The sequence below is a fragment of the Physcomitrium patens genome, chromosome 26, assembly GCF_059467195.1.
Source record: "Physcomitrium patens ecotype Gransden chromosome 26, ASM5946719v1, whole genome shotgun sequence".
In the NCBI taxonomy this organism is placed as follows: domain Eukaryota; kingdom Viridiplantae; phylum Streptophyta; class Bryopsida; order Funariales; family Funariaceae; genus Physcomitrium; species Physcomitrium patens.
This window is the reverse complement of record NC_143435.1, coordinates 6,177,427-6,197,867: the sequence shown is the minus strand read 5'-3', so window position 1 is coordinate 6,197,867 and position 20,441 is coordinate 6,177,427. Positions and strand designations below refer to the sequence as shown.

Sequence of the window (20,441 nt, the reverse complement as noted above, 5' to 3'; positions counted from 1 at the left end):
TTCTTTGAGTGTTACAAAAATACATTGTTTTCATAGAATTTTTTTATGATCCATGTCTTTAACAATAAGTTTCTTTTTGTAATAGTAGCATATTTAAATATGAAAATCAAACTTCCACATATATCAACAAAATTAATGTTTTTTAACATAATAAATTTATAAAAACAAAAACAAAATAAAATAATAAAATAAACTCACTCCATCAACATCCATTACACACACTTACCATCCACACTACACACTCTCCTTCAACCATGTCGCTTCCAGCACCAAATCACCTTCATCCATTCACAATTAAGTGCTTCAACCAAATTATTACGTTCAATGTTATTATTATTGTTCTTATCATCAAATTTTCTTCTAGAATAACTATGTTCTTAAAAAGGGTATCTACTCATGTAGACCGTAGCTGGCAATGGTAGAACAATTACACTCAGACGAGTGAGAGACCCACTATGATGTGAGAGCATAGCATCCAGGGCAATATTCTGCATTGTGATGACAAACGCAAGCACAAAGACGGCGGTTGACGAAGGCTACTACGACAACGAACGTGGCGGATGCAACAGCACGAAAAACTGGATCTGCGACACTAACTTCTAGAGCCTGCATCATCTAGAGCTCTTCGGGAGTCGCTGCAAGTGCCGGTCGTTTCCATGCAGCACAACGGCTGGAGCGGATCCATTTGCTCCAACCAGCTCCTTCTTCCCCTTCCTACCGAGTCTTCACCGACGAAATCCAACCGCCCAGGGGTCGACGACGGCACCGCTCACTTCAACCGCTGACCACCCGCTACTGATACTTGCCTTGCTGTAATCAGGTGATTTCTCAACAACCAAATCTCACAAATGTCCGCACGTTCGCTGGTTCGCAAGCGCACCTGCCAGACACAACGCATCGTCTGCCGACGGTGCGGGGGGTCCGACATCTCCGTGCAACACAAAAACCGACTGCTCCCCTCAACGCTCGACGCCGTGACCGACTTCCGTTTCACAGAGAGCACTGTACCGGTGCTGCGTGCACATCTACCGATTCCATGCACCTCCCACATCATGTGCCCTGCTCCACAGTCAATCTTGGTGAGTCCAATCTGACAACTCCACATTACGTAATCCTCGCACCTCCCATTGATGCCCACTTGCCCACCACTTCCGAAACAAGCTTGGGATTTCAAAACATCACGCATACTATGCAGCAGCACGTACCCACACATTACACCACACCATATATACCCGGTTGCGCACACCCAGGGGACTGGAACTCATGCACGTATAGACAAAACGCAAGCTGTGCACAATATCATCGACAGGCGCCAGGAGACATCACCAGTGGTTTCAAGGCTGCCCTCTGAGTAGGCTTTTGGAATTAATCTACCTCCACAGAGCCGGTGGTTCCCCCACGCACCTCTCAAACCAACTAAAAAACACTCCATTCAACACCTCCCCTTCTGTTCCCCTCTCTCCATAACTCCATATTAGAGGACACCTGCCTCACCCAACATACTCGCTGTGAAAGCTCTCGAAAACTTTCTACTACATCACCGCTACCTGCAAACCTTCCTGCTACAATATTCCTACAACTACATTCTCACATTTCCCTCCAGCTAACCTCTCAGCTCACCGTGCTGGTACTCAAAAATCCTCCATACCATGCACGATTCACCGATGCGCACTCCTTGCATCTCCTACCGCGCCACGCACTCAAGGGTAACTCAACTAATTGATGTACACCGTGCCGAGATGCGATGCCCTCGTTGCACAGGGCCCTCACAACTCCCCTACCCGAACAGCGACACGCACTCATCCACATCGTGGGGCCTCACACCAGAATTTCCTCGGAAACCAATTTCGCGAACGCTGCCACAGCTCCTTGCAGACGACACATGCGCACGTCCTCGGGCATGGGAGCATCCAGAACAATGTCAAACATCTTCATCTCCGCGCTCACGTCCAACGCCTGTGCTTTTGTTTCCTCCAACAACAACAACGAAATCTCGTCCGCCATCTTTGAATAAGCCGCCCTGCGTTCAAACACCCTCACTCTTGTTACCACACCCCCTACCCCACAATCCACATCCCGCCCCCTCTCTACACGCCTCCCAGTTCTGCGGTATCCACACAACCTAACGCACTACAACATGTCGTATCAAACCACCCACGACTCGCAAATGAAGCGCCACCCATGTCGCCACTACAGTCGTATGCAGTGCAGCTCTTACCTGGCCTCGATCGAACTCTTCGACTTCCACATTGCTTGCGACTCCTTCAGCCGCTCGAAGAACGCCCCACAAGCTGAGCTCCTCTCTTCCAAACTCTCCTGCATTACACCCCACCCGAACGCCCCGGTTAGGCAACCCCCGCGTGTTCCACTCTGCACTCGAACGGCAAAATCAACTCCCTTCGCGCGACTTGACCGACATCACATACCAGCCCCTCCACTACATTCGACGTGTCTTTGAAGCTGGATTTCAGCGTCAAGAACTCGATGTATATGCCTGCTCCTAGATCCCAGTCCTCCACCTCCGTCAGATGCCCTTCCAACTGGCTCGCAAACTGCCATATCTCAGCATACTCCGCTGCGACATCCATCAACCCACGCTCTTGTCAGATTACATTCAACCTCAAACACGTTCCCACCACAAGTCGCAAATCACTGACCAGGACTCGCACAGCACCCTGACACACGGCAGGTTCCTCTCCTTATTCCGCATTGATGTAACATCACTCACAATCCGTGCCCTCCTGCAAAAATAACTCCGCACACAGGATAAAAAGATCCAATCACGGTCAAGCTTTGGCACGACTACATACAATTCAGAAGTAGCGACGCCGCGACGGTTGCCACGAATAGCGAGTGCGCGTTCCGCCACTGGCAGCTCTTGATCAGATGCTCCAGTTCCTTCCTGTCGTTGCGACAATAACGCCAGTACAATGCCTGCCAAAACGCGGTGCAACCGTGACACCGTCAATCGCTTCCCAAGCCCCACTGAACCACGCACCGTACGACTACCATCACACCAAACACCACAACGACCATCCAACTTCATCCTCAACCTGTGTGTCGCATGACAAGTGAGCCTGTGGTTGCCTACGCTACCCTCGAATGCCCCTCAAACCGAACAACAGTTCTTGAGATAATCGGCACAAACAAAAACATAAAACCACCAGGGGATGCACACGCCCGTACACTGCGAGATGCCCTCATCAGATGCATCACCATCACCAGGTCAGCAAACCTACCAAGGCCTCATGTAGCCACTCCGTAGGAACCCCCAGGTCCTCTTCCAGAAACTGCTGTTGTGTCTCTGAAGAGCTCCACGTTTCACAGTACTGATTCAAAATCTCTTTCACAACCTTCACACACACACACCGATTGCATTCCTCTCAGTGCCACCCATAAAAAGGTCCGTCAGCCACCTACGTCAACATTCACCATCCCCTGTACACGCAAACCTGCATTCCCTTTGCCAGCATCAAATCTGTTGTCGCTCTTGCTCCATTAAACCTCCAGCACGCCTAAACGTTCAAAACACTACTAGACCTCGCCCACCCCATTCCGTGCCGTACCTTCTCGTGCAATCCTGGGTGTTGTTCAGATTTCGGCATATGAAGAACGACGTACACAGCCCAGTGGCACAGACCCACCGACAGCAGCTGACTCGCGAAGTTCATGTGCACGTCGTGTAGCTGCTCGCCTTCCAACATGCGGATGGCATGAAGAATCCCTTGTTGATGCCATGCCAGCCTATGGTCCAGTCTGTCAAAGGTCGATGCAGACGCAGACAACATTTTCCTCATACCGACCTCTCCTTTCGCCTTCTTTGCATGCAAAAGCATCAAATAGTACGCCGTGTCGTAACCACGGGCCTCCAGTTGGGTGTCGTACACCGACACTCTTTCCTCCACGTACTTTGGCTCTGGGTTTGGGGCGTGATGCTTCTCCAGCAGTTCCTCGAACGTCTCAATCACGCACGGCAGATCTGTGTCGGGGCTCAATTGATACCACATCACGAGACCCATAAACCGCTTCCAATCCACGTTGGCCCCGCCAAGAGCCCCCTTCAAGTCACCTGCAAACCACACAACAGCGTCAGAGTCTTCCAACATCCATACTGCTACGTAACTCAATGCACGAAGGCGTACGCGTCCTCAATTCTGAAAACCTCAGCTTCGCACGCGATTTCGCGGCAAACCCATCCCCGACGCCGTCTCGCTACCATGGGACCCGCTTTCATCCATCACGTACAACTCACCTGCAAGGAGTTGAAAGATCGACATTCGATCCGTCTCGATGAGCGACTCGTCCAGACCCTCTGCACCCCAAACCTCCAGTTGCGCTGCAACATCACCTCGCATCCCAACTGGACCACCAGCCTGGCATAGCAGCGTGGACAGCCGAACGTCACCATGTTCTAGAGCCCTCTCAACAGCATCCTCCAATTGTCGCCCTGTCAGGAGGATGAATATCTCCTTCAAATACTTATTTCCTTCCAGATGCTCCAAGTCTCGTTGCACCAGGTGACCTACGCTCTCCTGCAGCCAGCAGCTGAACCCAGCCCGGCGCATTAGCACTTCAGCAGACACATCTGCCGCCTGCATTGAACTCTTTTCAACATCTGCATCCTCCCCATTCTCGTCCACATCCTCTGCTTCCGCCGGACTTGCCGTCTCCGAGAAAAGAACGTTGATCAACTGCCACACCATCCGCTGATGTCTCAGAACAACCAGGTCTGCCTCTCCAACTCCCACCACCTCGTGCTGTTTCTGCACCAGGTCTTCGTACTCACCGCATACACCGGGCAAATCAGTCCTGCTGCACACTAAGGTTCGCAGCCGGAGACACCTCGCGGCGGAATCTGAGGCATTGTCCACCACCTGAACCCACACAGTTCACAACTCCCGTCACCCGACGGCACACAGCAAAAACCCCACAATGCCCATTCCTTAGGACGATGAACCCTGGATCTAAAAGCTGGGCGTCCGATGCGTACACACAAATAACACCGTTTCAGGATATATCACATTGTGCCCGACACCAACGCAACATTTCCAGACCCTGCCTTCGTGCGACCCTCCGACCAATTTGGATACACACGATGCACAACATTACCCGGCTCATGGACATGTGAAGCGACAACGGTGACACGAACTGCATTTCCACCAGCTCGTCTTTCACAACTCCTCCGTCATCCCGCACTGTCCGATCCAGCGCCACTCTTTCCACCTGAATGCATGAAGACAACCCATTCTTCGTTCCCCCTGGCCCAACCGGCGTCGAACTGTGATAGAACACTCCATTCGGACCCCATCCTACACGGAACGAGCAACCCAAGAACAGCGCAGCGTCTGCAATGTGGTCCGACCTCCCGAAAGCCATTGCACCGGACTTCTCCGTCGGATCCAGCAAAAAGCCGCTGCCACGTGATCTTTTCATGCCTGACCGCTCGCGTTCTCCACTCATTGTCAACGCCAACAGTGGGGACCTGTGCCAGTAAGGACGTCAACAGTCAGGCCGACGACTACAGCACTTCCTCGCCATACAGGCACATGGTCCACAACACCCTTTCACCTCACTGTAATCAACCGCTGATGCAGTGATTGCCCCCCACGCAGTGACGCACTTCAATACTCAACAACGGATCCGAACTAGTCGACAAACCCAACTGACTAACGAATGCAACCAGCCCCCTACTTCCCTCCCTACTCCTATCCCCAAGCCGCTGTGCTCAAAAGGCCAGCATATCAACCCCCCTGCCGTCGACCCGCCTACACTAACCCCAAACACGTCAGAAATGCTAACCTGGAAGGAGATTCATCCATGATCGCCGTCTGACGGCCCGACATCCCCTCCTCCAGAGCAGAATAAGCAGGTGATCGTTTCCAAGACGTAAGAGGAGAAACTCGCATCTGCTTCGCAGGGGTTCCCTTCCAAGGAGATGACCGTTGCGGCCAAGCTGGACGCCCGTCCACATCTTCACCAACGCCAACTTTCTGAGGTGTTTTGAACGACTGACTACCATGCACGCCCGAGCTCATACCGGCGGGAGATGGCGCTGGAGGACGTGACTGCCAGCGCCCGTAAGCCCCGGGTGGTGCGATATCTTCCGCCTCCTCACCTGACATTCCAAAAACTATACACTTCACTACCAAAGCGGACAACCAAAACCATTCACCCCCGCCACAACTCCCCAGCAAACTCGTTCAAAGGGCTCAGACCCGCAACCGCTAGCGAAACATAACATAAACAAACAAATAAATAAATAAAACCTCCAGGCATTACACCCCACGCACACACAAGCCTGACAGAGAACCCAACTCAACATGTCACCATCACAAACCGAACAACAAAACACAGCGCCATCCCTGAAACTTCTACACAAATCTCCAATCCATAAACTGGAAACCACCTTCGGCAAAGAAAAGGGCTCGCATTTGTTGCATTTTCACGGGATCAAGGTGAAGGTGTGCGGGCAGGGAGTGCGGAAGTGCTGCCTGTGGAGCCGTGAAATAGGACGCATCAATCAGGTCGTCCCCGACCTCATCCTCCATGCCCACTCCAGGTTCCGGAATCGCATCAAAATTCTTCATAGGAGATTCAAACATGGAATCATCCGCATCGTGCATCACACCTTGCTCAACACCCTCCATGTCGTACGTTCCTGACCCACCACCGCCCAACATGCCTCACACACGTCAGCTACACCAGTATCTCAACACCCCAACCAAACCAACCATTTCCCGCATCCACGCTAAATCCCAACACCCTGCATCCAACCCCGTCCACGACTCTTGGCTCCACGCTGCGAGTACCAAGCCAAGACCTCGCTTTCACAAAACAACCGAAAAGAGAAAATGCCGCCCTGCCCCTACCTGCAACCACAATGGCGCCCTCTCCTGGCCCTTCGGCCCCATCCTCCTCGTCCGACTCAAAGTCCAGTCCATATCGACTGAAATGCTTCACTCGAAACCTCCACTCTCCCTTCGCCCCATCGTACCCTAAGAACTCTGCCCCCTGCTCCTCTGTCTTCTTCCTCAACCGCTTCTGAAACTTCTCCACCTCCACTCCCTCGACGTAATGCTGCCCCGTCTTCTTGTCTATGCATTTCACGTTCAGCAACGTCACCTCCGCTGCCTTGTTCAAGCCTTGCCCTACCGGCGGCTTCTTCGTCTCGTCCATGTACACCAGCACCTCGCACTTGTTGAACTGCACTATGTTCTCCAGATCCAGGCGTCGCACATCCGTCTCGCCCAAAAACTTTATCTCCCCGTAACCCTGCATGCCAGATCACGTCAAACCGCATCTTCCACTTGCTCCAGCCCAACCCCTCACTCCACACCAACTCGCCTCCTCACACGCACCCCTCACCCACCTTCACCCAGGCATAACATCTCACGCATACTTCACACTCTCTCCACCAACTCAACGCATGCTGTCTTTACCTTACGCCCAACAACGAAGTCCTTCACTCTGCGACAATACCCAATATCCGCACGCTCCAGCGCCGCCAGCTCCTGCACCTTTGGATCCGTGAAATAGTCCGAGTGCCGTAACTTCGGCATCAAAGCTTCTATGTCCGCACCGTGCTCGTACGCGATTGCAGCTTCACCGGCACGATGACCTGCACCAATGTATCACCATCCACTCATCACCCAAACTTCCACTCCTCCCACTCCACGAATCCACACCAACATACACCGATCACCTTCACAATCCATTCCAACTCCAGACGCCACCATCCGCTTACCAGTGATCGAAATGTAGCCATTTCCTCTGTGACTGTGCTCCTCCCGCAACCCGTTGCTTTTCGACACCTGTTTCGAGGCCCCTCTCTCACTGGCCTTCGCCTGAGATGCTGCTGGAGTTCCCACGAATCCATTCCCATTCACGCCGTCTGGGCTTCTCCAGTTATTGTGTGGACCTGGAAACGGTAGATTCAGTACGCCACACAGTGCATCTACCACCTCAGCAAATAACAAACCCGGGAAAAACGTGCTCGCCCCTTCTAACCGGACCCGCAACACGGCATTGCACTACAGGAAAGCCCCACAAAAACACGCCACTGCGGCTTACTTTCAGGAAACGAAAACGGAACAGGATCGCCACCCACTTCGTTCCTCATTTCATCCTGGGAGCCTGCCAACCCGACAACAAAACGGCCTCCATAAGTGACTCACTTTCCACTCTCCTTTACCACACCTAAGCTTATGCCTATGCCTCTGCCTGTGCCTATGCAAATTCCAAACATCACCCGAAGCACTGTCGAGTTCCCAACCAGCCAAAGCCTCCCCGCGGTTCACTGCAGAATCCACTATGGTCAGAGCCGTACCATCCTTCTGCACGGGTGTGGCTATCTCTCCAACATCCACTGCGTCCTTCGCCGCAGATGGAATCGCAGGAGACGATTCCGGCTGTCGAATGAACAGAGAACGCGGATTCTCTCGAGGAACAAACATCACATCTGCTTTCGGGGTTGAGGGGGCTTCGTCACCATCACTGAAGAACGACACCTGCAAATGCCATACGACCACCACCTCGCCCCAACATCAGAGACCCGACTTCGCACGCAACAAACCTCCCATTTCACTTGCAAACGGAGAATCAAACGACGTCGTACGTAACACATAAGTGACCAACTTGTCGACACATGGGAGTCACCTTTCGCAATCACCTACACACCGTGTATCATCTTACATCCAAACCTTGCTAGGGTCCCATCTACATACCACCTAAAACGACTCACGCACTCTGCCTCATCACTCCACACTTGCATCCCACATCCATGACAAACCTTTCAATACCCACGCAAGCTCCTCGTTCATGGTAATCAACTCCGCATCGTCTTACCTTTGGGCTATCCTTCTTAGGATGGTAGCGTCGTGCGTGCATGCGCACCTTTGACCGCTGCGTGATATGCCGGGGAGTCAACAATGTGTTCACACGCACTTGAGTCGGTTTCTCGGCTACCTGCGCGCACACAATACCCTCCGTCTCACCAAAACCTCCCACCGCGCAATACTCACCACAGCACTGCACACTCACTCATTCCAATTCTTCCCCCCAAAACATGATTCAAAAGCCTCTTTTCCTCCCCCCATCGTTCTCTTTTCCAATCACAAAAACCACTGCTTGTGCACCAAAATCTGAAAGTCCCAACGTACCGGCATACTCGATATCCCATACTGGACAGACGGACCAGAACCGGCGCTTCGGCCGATTGTTATCTGGGGCATGGCAGGTAGTGTCCCAAAGGGATTGGTTACCGGGCTAGCTGTGGCCGAGATAACGTTTTGAGTAGCTCTGCAACACACGGCGTCTAAAAACGTCAGCCTCCCAACCACCAAAAAAACAAAGCCCATTCCCGTGCCTGCTCCGGAATCCAACATTCGTTTCTACACCTCCGCAGCTGGGTGCGGGCGTCACACGAACCAGGCACCAAGACAGGACTTCCACACACTTTGAATCGCGACCACAACATCAGCTGCAATTGAACCCTTCGACCAACTCAACCAAGCATCAAACCAACCAAACAAACATATATATCACGTACTGCTGTTGCCCGAATGTATTCTGCTGACCAAATGCGGGCGGGGTACCGCCAAAGGTGTTGGTCGCCCCTGCACCCAAACAGGCATCACACACCACAGATCATCGTGTGAACCATCTTGAACCAACTCATGCAGAAAAGTGCCCCCTGCCCACAACAACAGTAACTGCCCCCTGCCCGAAACTCAAACACGTAAACACATCGCAAAACGAGTAGACATCAGCACGCTCGCCCGACGTCGCTGCGCCAAAGTCCCAAGGTACGGTTCAACCAAACCACGCCGCAAAGAACTGAACATTCAACAGTTTGCTGACTCTGCTTGGCAGTTTATTAAGTGGCCCTGGGAGTTGCAGAACAAAAACCGCTCCAAGATTGTACGCAAACCTTCATGGCATCCCAAACATGCTCCATGCACAAGTCCTGAACTTATGCGACTCTTACCTTGCTGCGGGGTTTGCAAGCTTGGGAAGCTAAATGTACTAGGAGTTTGTCCGGTAGAAGCTGCACCAAACCCACTGAACAAAGACGATGACTGCAATCCAACCAAGCCACAAATGCCTTAGACGACACCATCATCACTGTGTTTGCAAAATTCATGTGCGAAATAGAATGGAGCCCACACCTCCACGGCATAGGTGACTCCAGCTATGAAAAAACACGACGATGACCACTCCACCGCATACTCGCACAGCCAAGCAACCGCTAGCACGATAGGACGTACTCACAACACACAATCAACTACTCATGGCTTCAATCAAGAGTGCCCCATCACAACACTAAGCTCTGCACAAACTCCCAACACACTCCCAACAACCGGCTGCTGCTCAATACGGTACCGAGACCAAATTAACGGCAGCACCAGCTTAGGGCATCCCGCATTCCCACGCCAACACCACCAAAAACCACACACACACACACAAATATCCATACCCACCAAACATGCCAAACACCAACACTGCACTGCCCACTTCCGTACCCACCCTCCATAACCTAAACGTGTAACATGACAAACCTCGCCACCGTGATAACAAACTCACAACTTTCACCAAACGAGGCATCACGAAAACACACCGAGGACTGTGTCAACCCCGCCGCCTTTGTTTGACCAAACAAGGAACCTGGGCTGCTTGTGTTGTTGCCAAACAAGTTGGACCCGAATGCTGCCTGACTTTGCCCAAACGCCGGAGCAGAACTTGCCCCAAACGGCTGAGCCGCAGGAGTGGATGCTCCAAACAACCCTCCGCTGCTCGCTGGCTGACTGCTCCCAAACAACCCGCCCCCTCCGAATGCGGACGATGTCTGCGCACCGAACGCCGGGCTGGACGCCGCTCCAAATGCAGGTGAAGATGCCCCAAATGCGGGACTGCTCTGCCCGAACAATGAAGATGATGATGATGCTCCGAAGGTTGTGCTCCCGAACGCAGGTGCCGATGTCTGCCCAAACGGAGATGGCGACGACCCAAATGCTGGGGTCGAGCTCGCCTGCCCGAATGCTGGCGTCGACGCCGCTCCAAAAGCAGGCGTGCTCGAACCGAACGTGCTTGTGCCGAATGCTGGCGCTGAAGTCTGCCCAAATGCAGGCGTTGAAGCTTGCCCAAACGCAGGAGTGGGGGTGCTGGGACTTCCAAACGCCGGTTTCGCGCCAAACGGATTCGCCGTGGAAGTTGATGCGAACGGATTAGGGGTGGCGGCAGCCCCGAAGGTCGTCGGCGTCGCCGCAGCCCCAAACGGGCTAGATGCCGCTGGAGTCTGCAGTGCTGGTTGACCAAAGATGCCTCCAGCAGCAGGCTGGGGGCTAGCTGGGTTCGGCCCGCCTATCAAACCAACACAACAACGCCCACCCATCAATCCCGGGGCCACCCCGCCACACCAACCAACAAATCAACAAACCAGTACACATACAGATCGTCTGCCTACAACCGTACCCGACTCCCCCACCTCAAACGCGTTCAGAAGACACCCACATCCCTCACCTTCGTTACGGTTCTCAATACGCCTCCACAACAAAGACAAGGCCCAAACTCAAACACGATCCACCACTCACCTTTATCGCCTGCTTGATAATCCTCCCACCTCAATTCCTCTAGCTGCTTCTCTTTGTAAGCCGGCATAGCAGATATACACAAAAACTTCCCGGCATTCGCCCCAACCCCGGAGTCCGCATCAGGGGTCACAGCGTACGCTGCCACTCTGCTTCCCACACGCTGCTGTTGCTGCTGCTGCTGCTGCTGCTGCCCACCTCCAAAACTCGATGCCCCGAAGCTGCTTCCAAATGCACTCCCAGAGGAAGCCCCTGCTCTTCACCAAAAACAACGTCATCTTATTGCTCCAACTCCACAACCAGACACTGTCGTCACCTTCCCTCATATACAACTACCTCAAAAAAAACCTATTCCAGTCCACGTCACATCCGCTCACAACGACTCACACACGCCCACTGCAACTGCACTCATCACTGCATTCCCCACAACACCACTTCATTGCGCACCGAATGGTGATGCCGTCGCTGTGCTCCCGAAGGCAGGCGTCGTGCTCGCCCCAAACGCAGGCGCACTCTGCCCGAACACCGAACTGCTTCCGAAAGCAGGAGTCGATGCCGCACCAAAAGCTGGAGTTGTCGTCGCCGCCCCAAATGCTGGACTCGACGCCCCGAACAGTGGGGTGGTCGTGCTTCCAAACGCAGGGGCCGACTGCGCACCGAAAGCTGGCGCTGTGGATCCAAACGGTTGGCTCCCGAACGCTGCCTGCGACTGTCCAAAAGACGGGGACCCGAACGGATTCTGCTGAGGTTGAGTGGAACCGAATCCGCCAAACGGTGAGGCAGGCTTTTGTTGACCAAACGCCCCTGCACACCCAAACCAGACGTTACTCACGCCTCAGCAGGACGACACTCCTATTCCTAGCACCCCGGCCCATGACATACAAGCCACCACCCTGTCAACCTGTTCATGCCATGTTAATGCCATGGAATACCACAATCCTCGTGTCAAGATCACAAATGCGCCCTTCTCAAACGCACACCAAGCAGTCATCCGAAACCCAACGTCTCACAATTCCAATATGCGCGCCGATAACAACTGCAGTAGTAGAAAGCACCCGAACAGAATATTACACTCCCCTACACAAAACTCTTCCGGCTCCTGAGCCCGTCTACATCGCCATCGATCAATCACGGCCCTCACCACCCCCAACTGATGTTGTGAGCTGGTCGAGCTACTGAATCACAAACCCCTCGTCGGTGTGCGTGTCCTGGGTTCTAAAGGCAAATGTTGGAAACTCATTCATACTCGCAAAAGCACCCCACCTCCTCACACGCGCCCAAGTCAACTTCGTCGTGCCACACCCACCCTGAGGGCTGGCAGCACGGCTGCCCCAACGCCCCTCACCACTCAGGATCGTCAATATCATCCACCACGCCAACGTCTCCTCAACACGCAAAGGCAAATACAACAGCCTCACGATGCCACCAACTACTCACCGAATGCAGGAGTTGTTGACGCAGCCCCAAACGCCGGTGTCGCAGTCGCTCCAAAAACGCCCGTCGACGTGCCGCTCCCGAACAGAGAGCTCCCTGTCTGCGCTCCGAAACCCGGGCTCGTGCTGCCGAATGGCTTGGCACCGAACGGATTGCTTGCTTGGGCAGTGCTTCCAAATGGGTTCGGAGTCGCACCGAACGGGTTGGAAGCGGCCGGTGCACCAAAAGGACTCGGACTTGATGCCCCGAAGGCTGAGCACACACCAGTGATTCAAACCAACTGTCAGATCCAACCTTTCTCAATACCGAACCGAAACTCCTCCACATACACCACTCCACGTTCACATCGATCACTACGGACACTCTGCAATTACGACCACCAAGCGCAAACCATGGCTAGGCTTCAAAAATGCCTACACCGCCGCTCAAGTCTACAACGTGACGCTGCTTTTGGAAAATTCGACCCCACCCTTTTCGTACAACAATAAACATCCATGGTCACAAACAACTAGACAACCAACTGCGTCGTAAACACCAGATATCGCCTTCTCCTCCACATCGGGCAACCGGCTTCCGTCACCGGATCCTCATCTCTACAATGCAACAGTCCTCATCTCTCTCAAGGGCAAGATGCTTATAACGGAGAACCGTTCCACCTAAGCCCTCTCGCATACAATGCCGACCTCACTCCCATGCGCCCACATTCTGCAAGATACGACTCTCTCTCTCGATTTCTCGCAGCCACCTCGTGAGGTGATCAGAAAATCCAAAAAACGTAACAATTGCGAACTTGTGACAACGGCACTCGACCACTAGAACTCTCTCCTATGAATTCACACCGGCCTTCTCAGCCGTTCGATGCCTGTGCCCTAGAAGACGCCCACGGCGCTACTCCAATAGCAACTACCAAGACCATATTGCATGCCATCGTTTCGATATAGGAAGTGCTCAATTCCAGCCACGCGACTGCTCCCGACGGCTCCGTATCCGTCACCCTCACCATCGCTCGCAGCTGCATTACACGACTGTTACCCCACTGCGGGACCAACTCTACCATTGACACGTTCAGAGAACTTACGGCTGCTGGATCCGAACATCGCAGATCCCCAATTACCCCGCTTTATTCAAAAAATCCTGTCGTCACAAAACAAGCAACCCGTGCATTAGCCCGGACCCTCCAAGAGCTTGCGCGCATGAGATTCTGGCACCCCTAGATTCAAATTCAAAAACCGCGAATGAAGGAAGCGGCGAAACCCGATCCATCCCCGCTTTCCAAGACCACGGGCGCCTCTCACATTGAAGCATCGCCCACATCGCAAGAGCACACAATGGAACCGCCGCATTACCAGGACTTCAATCCACCAACGAAACAAAAACCTACAGCCCAATCCTGAAATTTAGAAACGCCCCCCTACGACCGGGACACGCCGAAAACAAACTAACAGCGCCCATCGTCTACCACAGCGCTGCCAATTTTGGCCTCTTCCACACCTCCCCAATCCTGAAACACCATATTTAGGGTTTGCGCACCGATTCTCGCCTCCTGATGCGCCCCAAGCACCCCACTGATCATCTCGGCGCTTCGCAAACCACACCGCAACGCAACGCAAACTCTCCGTGCAATCGCTCACTCACTATCGAAACTACCATCCGACCTACTCTCAGCTCATGAACTCCAACCACAGCCCCTGCAAAAGTCGCAGCCTCTTCTCCCAGACGCGAACGTGATCCACAATGCTACTTCGTACTCCCCTCCCACACTCACCACGCACGCAGAAAACACACACCCCTCCCCTCGCTCACACAGCAGGCATCTCACCTGATCGCCTGAGGGGAAAGAAGCAGCTTCACAGAGGCCGACAGCCACGCATTGCAGCACGGGATAGGTCAGAAAGGTGAAGATGGCGGAATCACAACGAAACAGAGGACGCAGTCCACCAGCATTGGCATCCATGAATCAGGAAAGCGAGAGGAGCAACATGATGGACCAGCTTCAAGTGCGTGGACACCATTTAGGGTTGAGACTGTCCCGGGAGAGAGAGGAGAAGAAGAGAGGGCATGCTGGCATGTGTGAGAGAGATACAGTGCATTGCTTGGCATTCAAAGGTGGCGGAGCTCCTCCTCCACCTTCTCCTCTTCCTCTCCTTCGCCTTCGTCATCCTCGTCCCCGTTCCGAGCTCTGAATTGTCGTTGCTGTTTGGTGTCGCCAAACCCATTGTAACTTTGCCGTTTGTCTCTTTCCCGTGGCCGCTCCTTTAACTCCTACCACAGCATGCATCGGTTGAAGCAGCTACAAACAGAGTTTCCAGCTCCACCTGTTCCTCTGGCCAATTCAACACCTACAAACAAAACATGGTGTAAGCAGAGCTTCTAATTGTTTAGTACCATTCTATTTTTAAAAAAAATCTATTATTAAAGTAGGTATTTCAAATTACTTATATGTTATTCTTACTATATTTTTATGCCCCAAATACTAGTTTTATGTAAGCCTCATTGTTCAATTCAATTTGATGCATCCGTGGTTTCAAATTTTTAATAACACAATTTTTATAACATTTGTCAAATGTGCAATATTTTTCTTGGATTCAATGTAACAAATTAATTTAATTATTTTTTTATGGGAACTTATGGCAAAATTTTATTTGGTTTTTTAGAACTTTTATTTTAATTCATTTTGGAGTCACCAACAAAATTTGTTTAAAATTATATACCATAACAAATATGGTCCATCCAAATGGGCATCACAATTGGTTAGATCACATAGTGTTTTCTCCACTGATTTTTTAGCAAATTTCCTAATTGTGAAATCTCTATCTTCCATGAGTAGCCTTGTGAATTTGATTGAAACAATCAAATTAGTCATTTTGTTTTAGATGCAACATGCAAAAGTAGAATCAAGCTCCAGTAGAATTGTAAAGTGCAAATGTGAGGTGTTTCCTTTTCTTGAAGAATAGTGGTACAATATCAATACTTGCAACAACATACTTTGTACAACCACAATATGCATTTGTGAGCATTAATTATTGGCACGAAAGACAATCAAGGAGTTCAAGACTTGTGCATGGAGCACCAAATTACGAATCTTTTGAAATTACACTACCACTTTGCATCCACCATAGTTATCTTAAACAACTTGCAGACTTGAACATTATGCCTAGGAATCTAAATTTCACTATTTCTTCCATTGCTTGGACTATCATATGATCTTTAACTTAGGCAATCATTAAGAAATTAATTACATGTTTTATACCTTTAATGCCACAGATTTGTATAGGGAATATTATAGACTTGACTAGACCATATACATACATCTCTATATCTTTGCTTTTCGCTGCACGTTGTACTGCTATGTGTATAATATGATACTAATCATGTTGATACCTTCTCTTCTTCAACTATGAAGTTGTATCACTTGTTAAACTCATCTTTTATATCATTGTAGACACTAAGTAAGAATAGGATCTGGTTTATAATGTCATCTATATGTCCCTCGTTCTTAATATTTGATATTGTGATAGTCTTGCTTTCTCCCCTTTTGAATGTTATTATTCCAAGTCTAGCGTACAAAGAGTACTTGACTTTCATGGATATTGGAAGAGTTTTTTCTCTTAATGAAAAGATCTCGCATAGTCTAGGCTCGTTCATTACAACATCACATAGTAGCTCCAGATCTCGCTTCTCTTCTGTTATGTCAACAGATAACTCTATGTTTGTGACTTCAATACCTTGTTGTATATCAATACAGATTGTAGTACTAATCATGCTAACAAGTTCAGCAACAGATACAGCATATGATGATACATGTCTTATCTTCATTACACCTGAGCTAAAGTCAAAGTGTGCTTTTATAGGCGTCTTGTTATTGTCGTCTTTATGGGCTGGAATCATGAACGTAATAAGAAGTGTATCATTACCTTTTAATGTGTTGTCGACTTCCATTGCAGGATAGAAGTGCTTATACCATTGATAGTCACCAACATGTCTTTCGACAAGAGGCACATCTTCAGACACACATATAGTATCAAAAAGTGTATTTCCATCTGTATCGCTAATGCGCCAGACTAAGGTTACCTCTTTTATCATATAAGAATCCATGTCTCTTGATAAGCGTAAGAAAATAACACCAGCGTAAAAAGTACCTTTCTACATCAATATTTTTTACTTTTTTATATTACTATTCTATAGTAAACTTCATTGTAGTAATCTCTTTCTATTCTTATTATATCACCTCTTTTAAATCCGTACCACTAAACATTCAAACATTGTAGTCATACCTTCATCAGCTGATCTCTTCTGAACATCAATGGACATTGTTTTCTTACTTTTACATTCAGGACATTGCTCTGCACCTTCTTCCACGATGGCAGCTGTCTCTTTCGAATCTGTATCGAAGAAGATGGTGTTATTGATATCCTCATAATAGTTGATGCTTGGTACTTTAATGTCTCTTTTGATCATACATTCAACATTAAATTCGTACCATTTGATCATGTCTTTGTCACTACCTTTTGGATGGGAAGTAGCATGTATGATACTAATCATGTTGTTCCTTCTTCTAGTGAATTCATTCGAAGATACCACTAAAGGAAGTATTGTTGAACGTTCATAACATCTCTTTAACTTATTGTATGTCTCTCGAGTAACCCTGAGAACACCACCACTAAACAACAAAGGATACCTAGATGAGTAATACTCCACAAACTTAGTGGCTGTAGAAAACGTCTCTCTCATTATCTTGGGAACAAAGAAGACATCATCTCTAACAATTCTAATGTTAACTATGTTCCACCGCTTACACATAAGATATAAGTCATGTACAAAGTATGCTCTAAGTCTTTGAGCATGTACTAGAGTAGATTGTGATACCTCATCTGCTTCTACTTTCTCTACACTCAATGGTCTCCAAAGACATCGAGTCCACCCGCTCTTAGTTAATACAGATATACATTTTCTATCTTTGTTTATTTTTTGTTTTATGAACCGTTTGGACTTTAGTGCATCCTTACAAATAGTTATTTGCATTTTGAATTGCTTCAACGTATCATTCCAATGACATGTTACTAGTTCGCATTGAGGGTATGGAGAAACGTTTCTATAGCACAAAACAATAATAGATTGATCATACTCATGTTCCCAAATATATGGTCCTTTGGTATGTGGTATAGACATCGTTACGCTTGTATCATCAAAGACATCAAGAACATATATATTTGTTGAAAAGATATACTCTAATGCTCTACAATAGAGTGTTGGATCAAGAAATATATCTCTATTTCTAGCATTGAGAAGTATTTCTTCTTCTGTTAAGTACCACAGCTCCTGAAGACATATATGGGAGGAAAGCTTAGACTCTCTCTTAGAATATAGTAGGGCATACAATACAGTATAGAAGACTTATCTTTCCTAACACCTACTCTTCTTAAATCTGTTGAACACATCATCTCCTGAAGCTCCTTTGGAGCCTTACCAACTATGTCATTCTCTAAAGGATACAGTGGCTTAAATCGCATTATCTTCTTATGACTTCTCTTTTCATCAAATACATCATGGACGTATTTGTAATAGTTAGATTGTGATCTCTTAAGATGGTCTGTTGCGTAACAGCAAGGAAGATACTCGAACATATCTTTATTAGGTAATCTATTTCTTCTAAGTCCCGGAAATAGTCCTATTTCACAAGCATATATTCTTGAGTACAGACCATCCTTGGGATACCTCATAGTTGGTCTTCCTTCAGACTTATACTTCTCCTCTTCTAGTTCTGTAATTATTATTAGTTTAATAGAGCACTCTCTTGCATATCCAAATACAAACAACTCTGGAACTTCTTCTTTTCAAGCAAATGTTCGTGTACGATGTTTAGATACCTTCTCTTCTTCAACTATGCAGTTGTATAACTTGTTAAACTCATCTTTTATATCATTGTAGACACTAAGTAAGAATAGGATCTGGTTTATAATGTCATCTATATGTTCCTCGTTCTTAATATTTGATATTGTGATAGTCTTGCTTTCTCCCCTTCTGAATGTTATTATTCCAAGTCTAGCGTACAAAGAATACTTGACTTTCATGGATATCAGAAGAGTTTTATCTCTTAATGAAAAGATCTCGCATAGTCTACGCTCGTTCATTACAACATCACATAGTAGCTCTAGATCTGGCTTCTCTTCTATTACGTTAGTAGATAACTCTATGTTTGTGACTTCAACACCTTGTTGTATATCAATACAGATTGTAGTACTAATCATGCTAACAAGCTCAGCAACAGATACAACATATGATGATACATGTCTTATCTTCATTACACCTGAGCTAAAGTCAAAGTGTGCTTTTATAGGTGTCCTCTTATTGTCATCTTTAAAAGCTAGAATCATGAACGTAATAAGAGGTGTATCATTACTTTTTAATGTGTTGTCGACTTCCATTGCAGGATAGAAGTGCTTGTACCATTGATAGTCACCAACATGTCTTTCGACAAGAGGCACATCTTCAGACACACATATAGTATCAAAAAGTGATTAATGATTTCTTAATGATTGCCTAAGTTAAAGATCATATGATAGTCCAAGCAATGGAAGAAATAGTGAAATTTAGATTCCTAGGCATAATGTTCAAGTCTGCAAGTTGTTTAAGATAACTATGGTGGATGCAAAGTGGTAGTGTAATTTCAAAAGATTCGTAATTTGGTGCTCCATGCACAAGTCTTGAACTCCTTGATTGTCTTTCGTGCCAATAATTAATGCTCACAAATGCATATTGTGGTTGTACAAAGTATGTTGTTGCAAGTATTGATATTGTACCACTATTCTTCAAGAAAAGGAAACACCTCACATTTGCACTTTACAATTCTACTGGAGCTTGATTCTACTTTTGCATGTTGCATCTAAAACAAAATGACTAATTTGATTGTTTCAATCAAATTCACAAGGCTACTCATGGAAGATAGAGATTTCACAATTAGGAAATTTGCTAAAAAATCAGTGGAGAAAACACTATGTGATCTAACCAATTGTGATGCCCATTTGGATGGACCATATTTGTTATGGTATATAATTTTAAACAAATTTTGTTGGTGACTCCAAAATGAATTAAAATAAAAGTTCTAAAAAACCAAATAAAATTTTGCCATAAGTTCCCATAAAAAAATAATTAAATTAATTTGTTACATTGAATCCAAGAAAAATATTGCACATTTGACAAATGTTATAAAAATTGTGTTATTAAAAATTTGAAACCACGGATGCATCAAATTGAATTGAACAATGAGGCTTACATAAAACTAGTATTTGGGGCATAAAAATATAGTAAGAATAACATATAAGTAATTTGAAATACCTACTTTAATAATAGATTTTTTTTAAAAATAGAATGGTACTAAACAATTAGAAGCTCTGCTTACACCATGTTTTGTTTGTAGGTGTT

General features: G+C 48.2%; 2 protein-coding genes across 3 annotated transcripts; both read right to left on the bottom strand.

Annotated features, from left to right (window-relative positions):
* Window positions 1-299: 299 nt before the first annotated feature.
* Window positions 300-1,467, bottom strand: LOC141044994 (uncharacterized). The gene is made up of 2 exons (XM_073531682.2): window positions 1,327-1,467; window positions 300-1,059 (listed from the first exon to the last, which is right to left on the bottom strand). Exons 1-2 carry the CDS (start codon window positions 1,430-1,432, stop codon window positions 770-772), a joined length of 396 nt encoding a protein of 131 aa, XP_073387783.1. The 5' UTR covers window positions 1,433-1,467; the 3' UTR covers window positions 300-769.
* Window positions 300-14,977, bottom strand: LOC112278008 (nuclear pore complex protein NUP96). Of its 2 annotated transcripts, none has more exons than XM_024510962.3 (25): window positions 14,839-14,977; window positions 14,098-14,153; window positions 13,023-13,271; window positions 12,033-12,389; window positions 11,589-11,837; window positions 10,616-11,358; window positions 9,986-10,076; window positions 9,548-9,614; window positions 9,159-9,297; window positions 8,845-8,964; window positions 8,327-8,507; window positions 8,071-8,133; window positions 7,745-7,918; window positions 7,440-7,618; window positions 6,870-7,272; window positions 6,407-6,658; window positions 5,800-6,115; window positions 5,110-5,482; window positions 4,253-4,874; window positions 3,567-4,069; window positions 3,240-3,353; window positions 2,811-2,934; window positions 2,427-2,575; window positions 2,219-2,316; window positions 300-2,020 (listed from the first exon to the last, which is right to left on the bottom strand). In XM_024510962.3, exons 2-25 carry the CDS (start codon window positions 14,114-14,116, stop codon window positions 1,819-1,821), a joined length of 5,787 nt encoding a protein of 1,928 aa, XP_024366730.1. In that variant the 5' UTR covers window positions 14,117-14,153; window positions 14,839-14,977; the 3' UTR covers window positions 300-1,818. The 2 variants fall into 2 exon arrangements, with proteins under 2 accessions (XP_024366730.1, XP_024366732.1); XM_024510964.3 differs by lacking the exon at window positions 14,839-14,977 and adding an exon at window positions 14,550-14,644.
* Between the last annotated feature and the right edge of the window lie 5,464 nt (window positions 14,978-20,441).

Excerpts from the sequence above, each read along its gene's own strand:
- LOC112278008 (XM_024510962.3), bottom strand. Across the intron at positions 8,134-8,326 it reads CACACCCGTGCAGAAGGATG|GCTCCCAGGATGAAATGAGG; the intron begins GTACGGCTCTGA and ends TCGGGTTGGCAG. Across the intron at positions 2,935-3,239 it reads AGTGGCTACATGAGGCCTTG|GCATTGTACTGGCGTTATTG; the intron begins GTAGGTTTGCTG and ends GCGTTTTGGCAG.
- LOC141044994 (XM_073531682.2), bottom strand. The coding sequence starts at position 1,432 with ATGGAGTGTTTTTTAGTTGGTTTGAGAGGTGCGTGGGGGAACCACCGG. Across the intron at positions 1,060-1,326 it reads GGGCAGCCTTGAAACCACTG|GGCACATGATGTGGGAGGTG; the intron begins GTGATGTCTCCT and ends ACTGTGGAGCAG.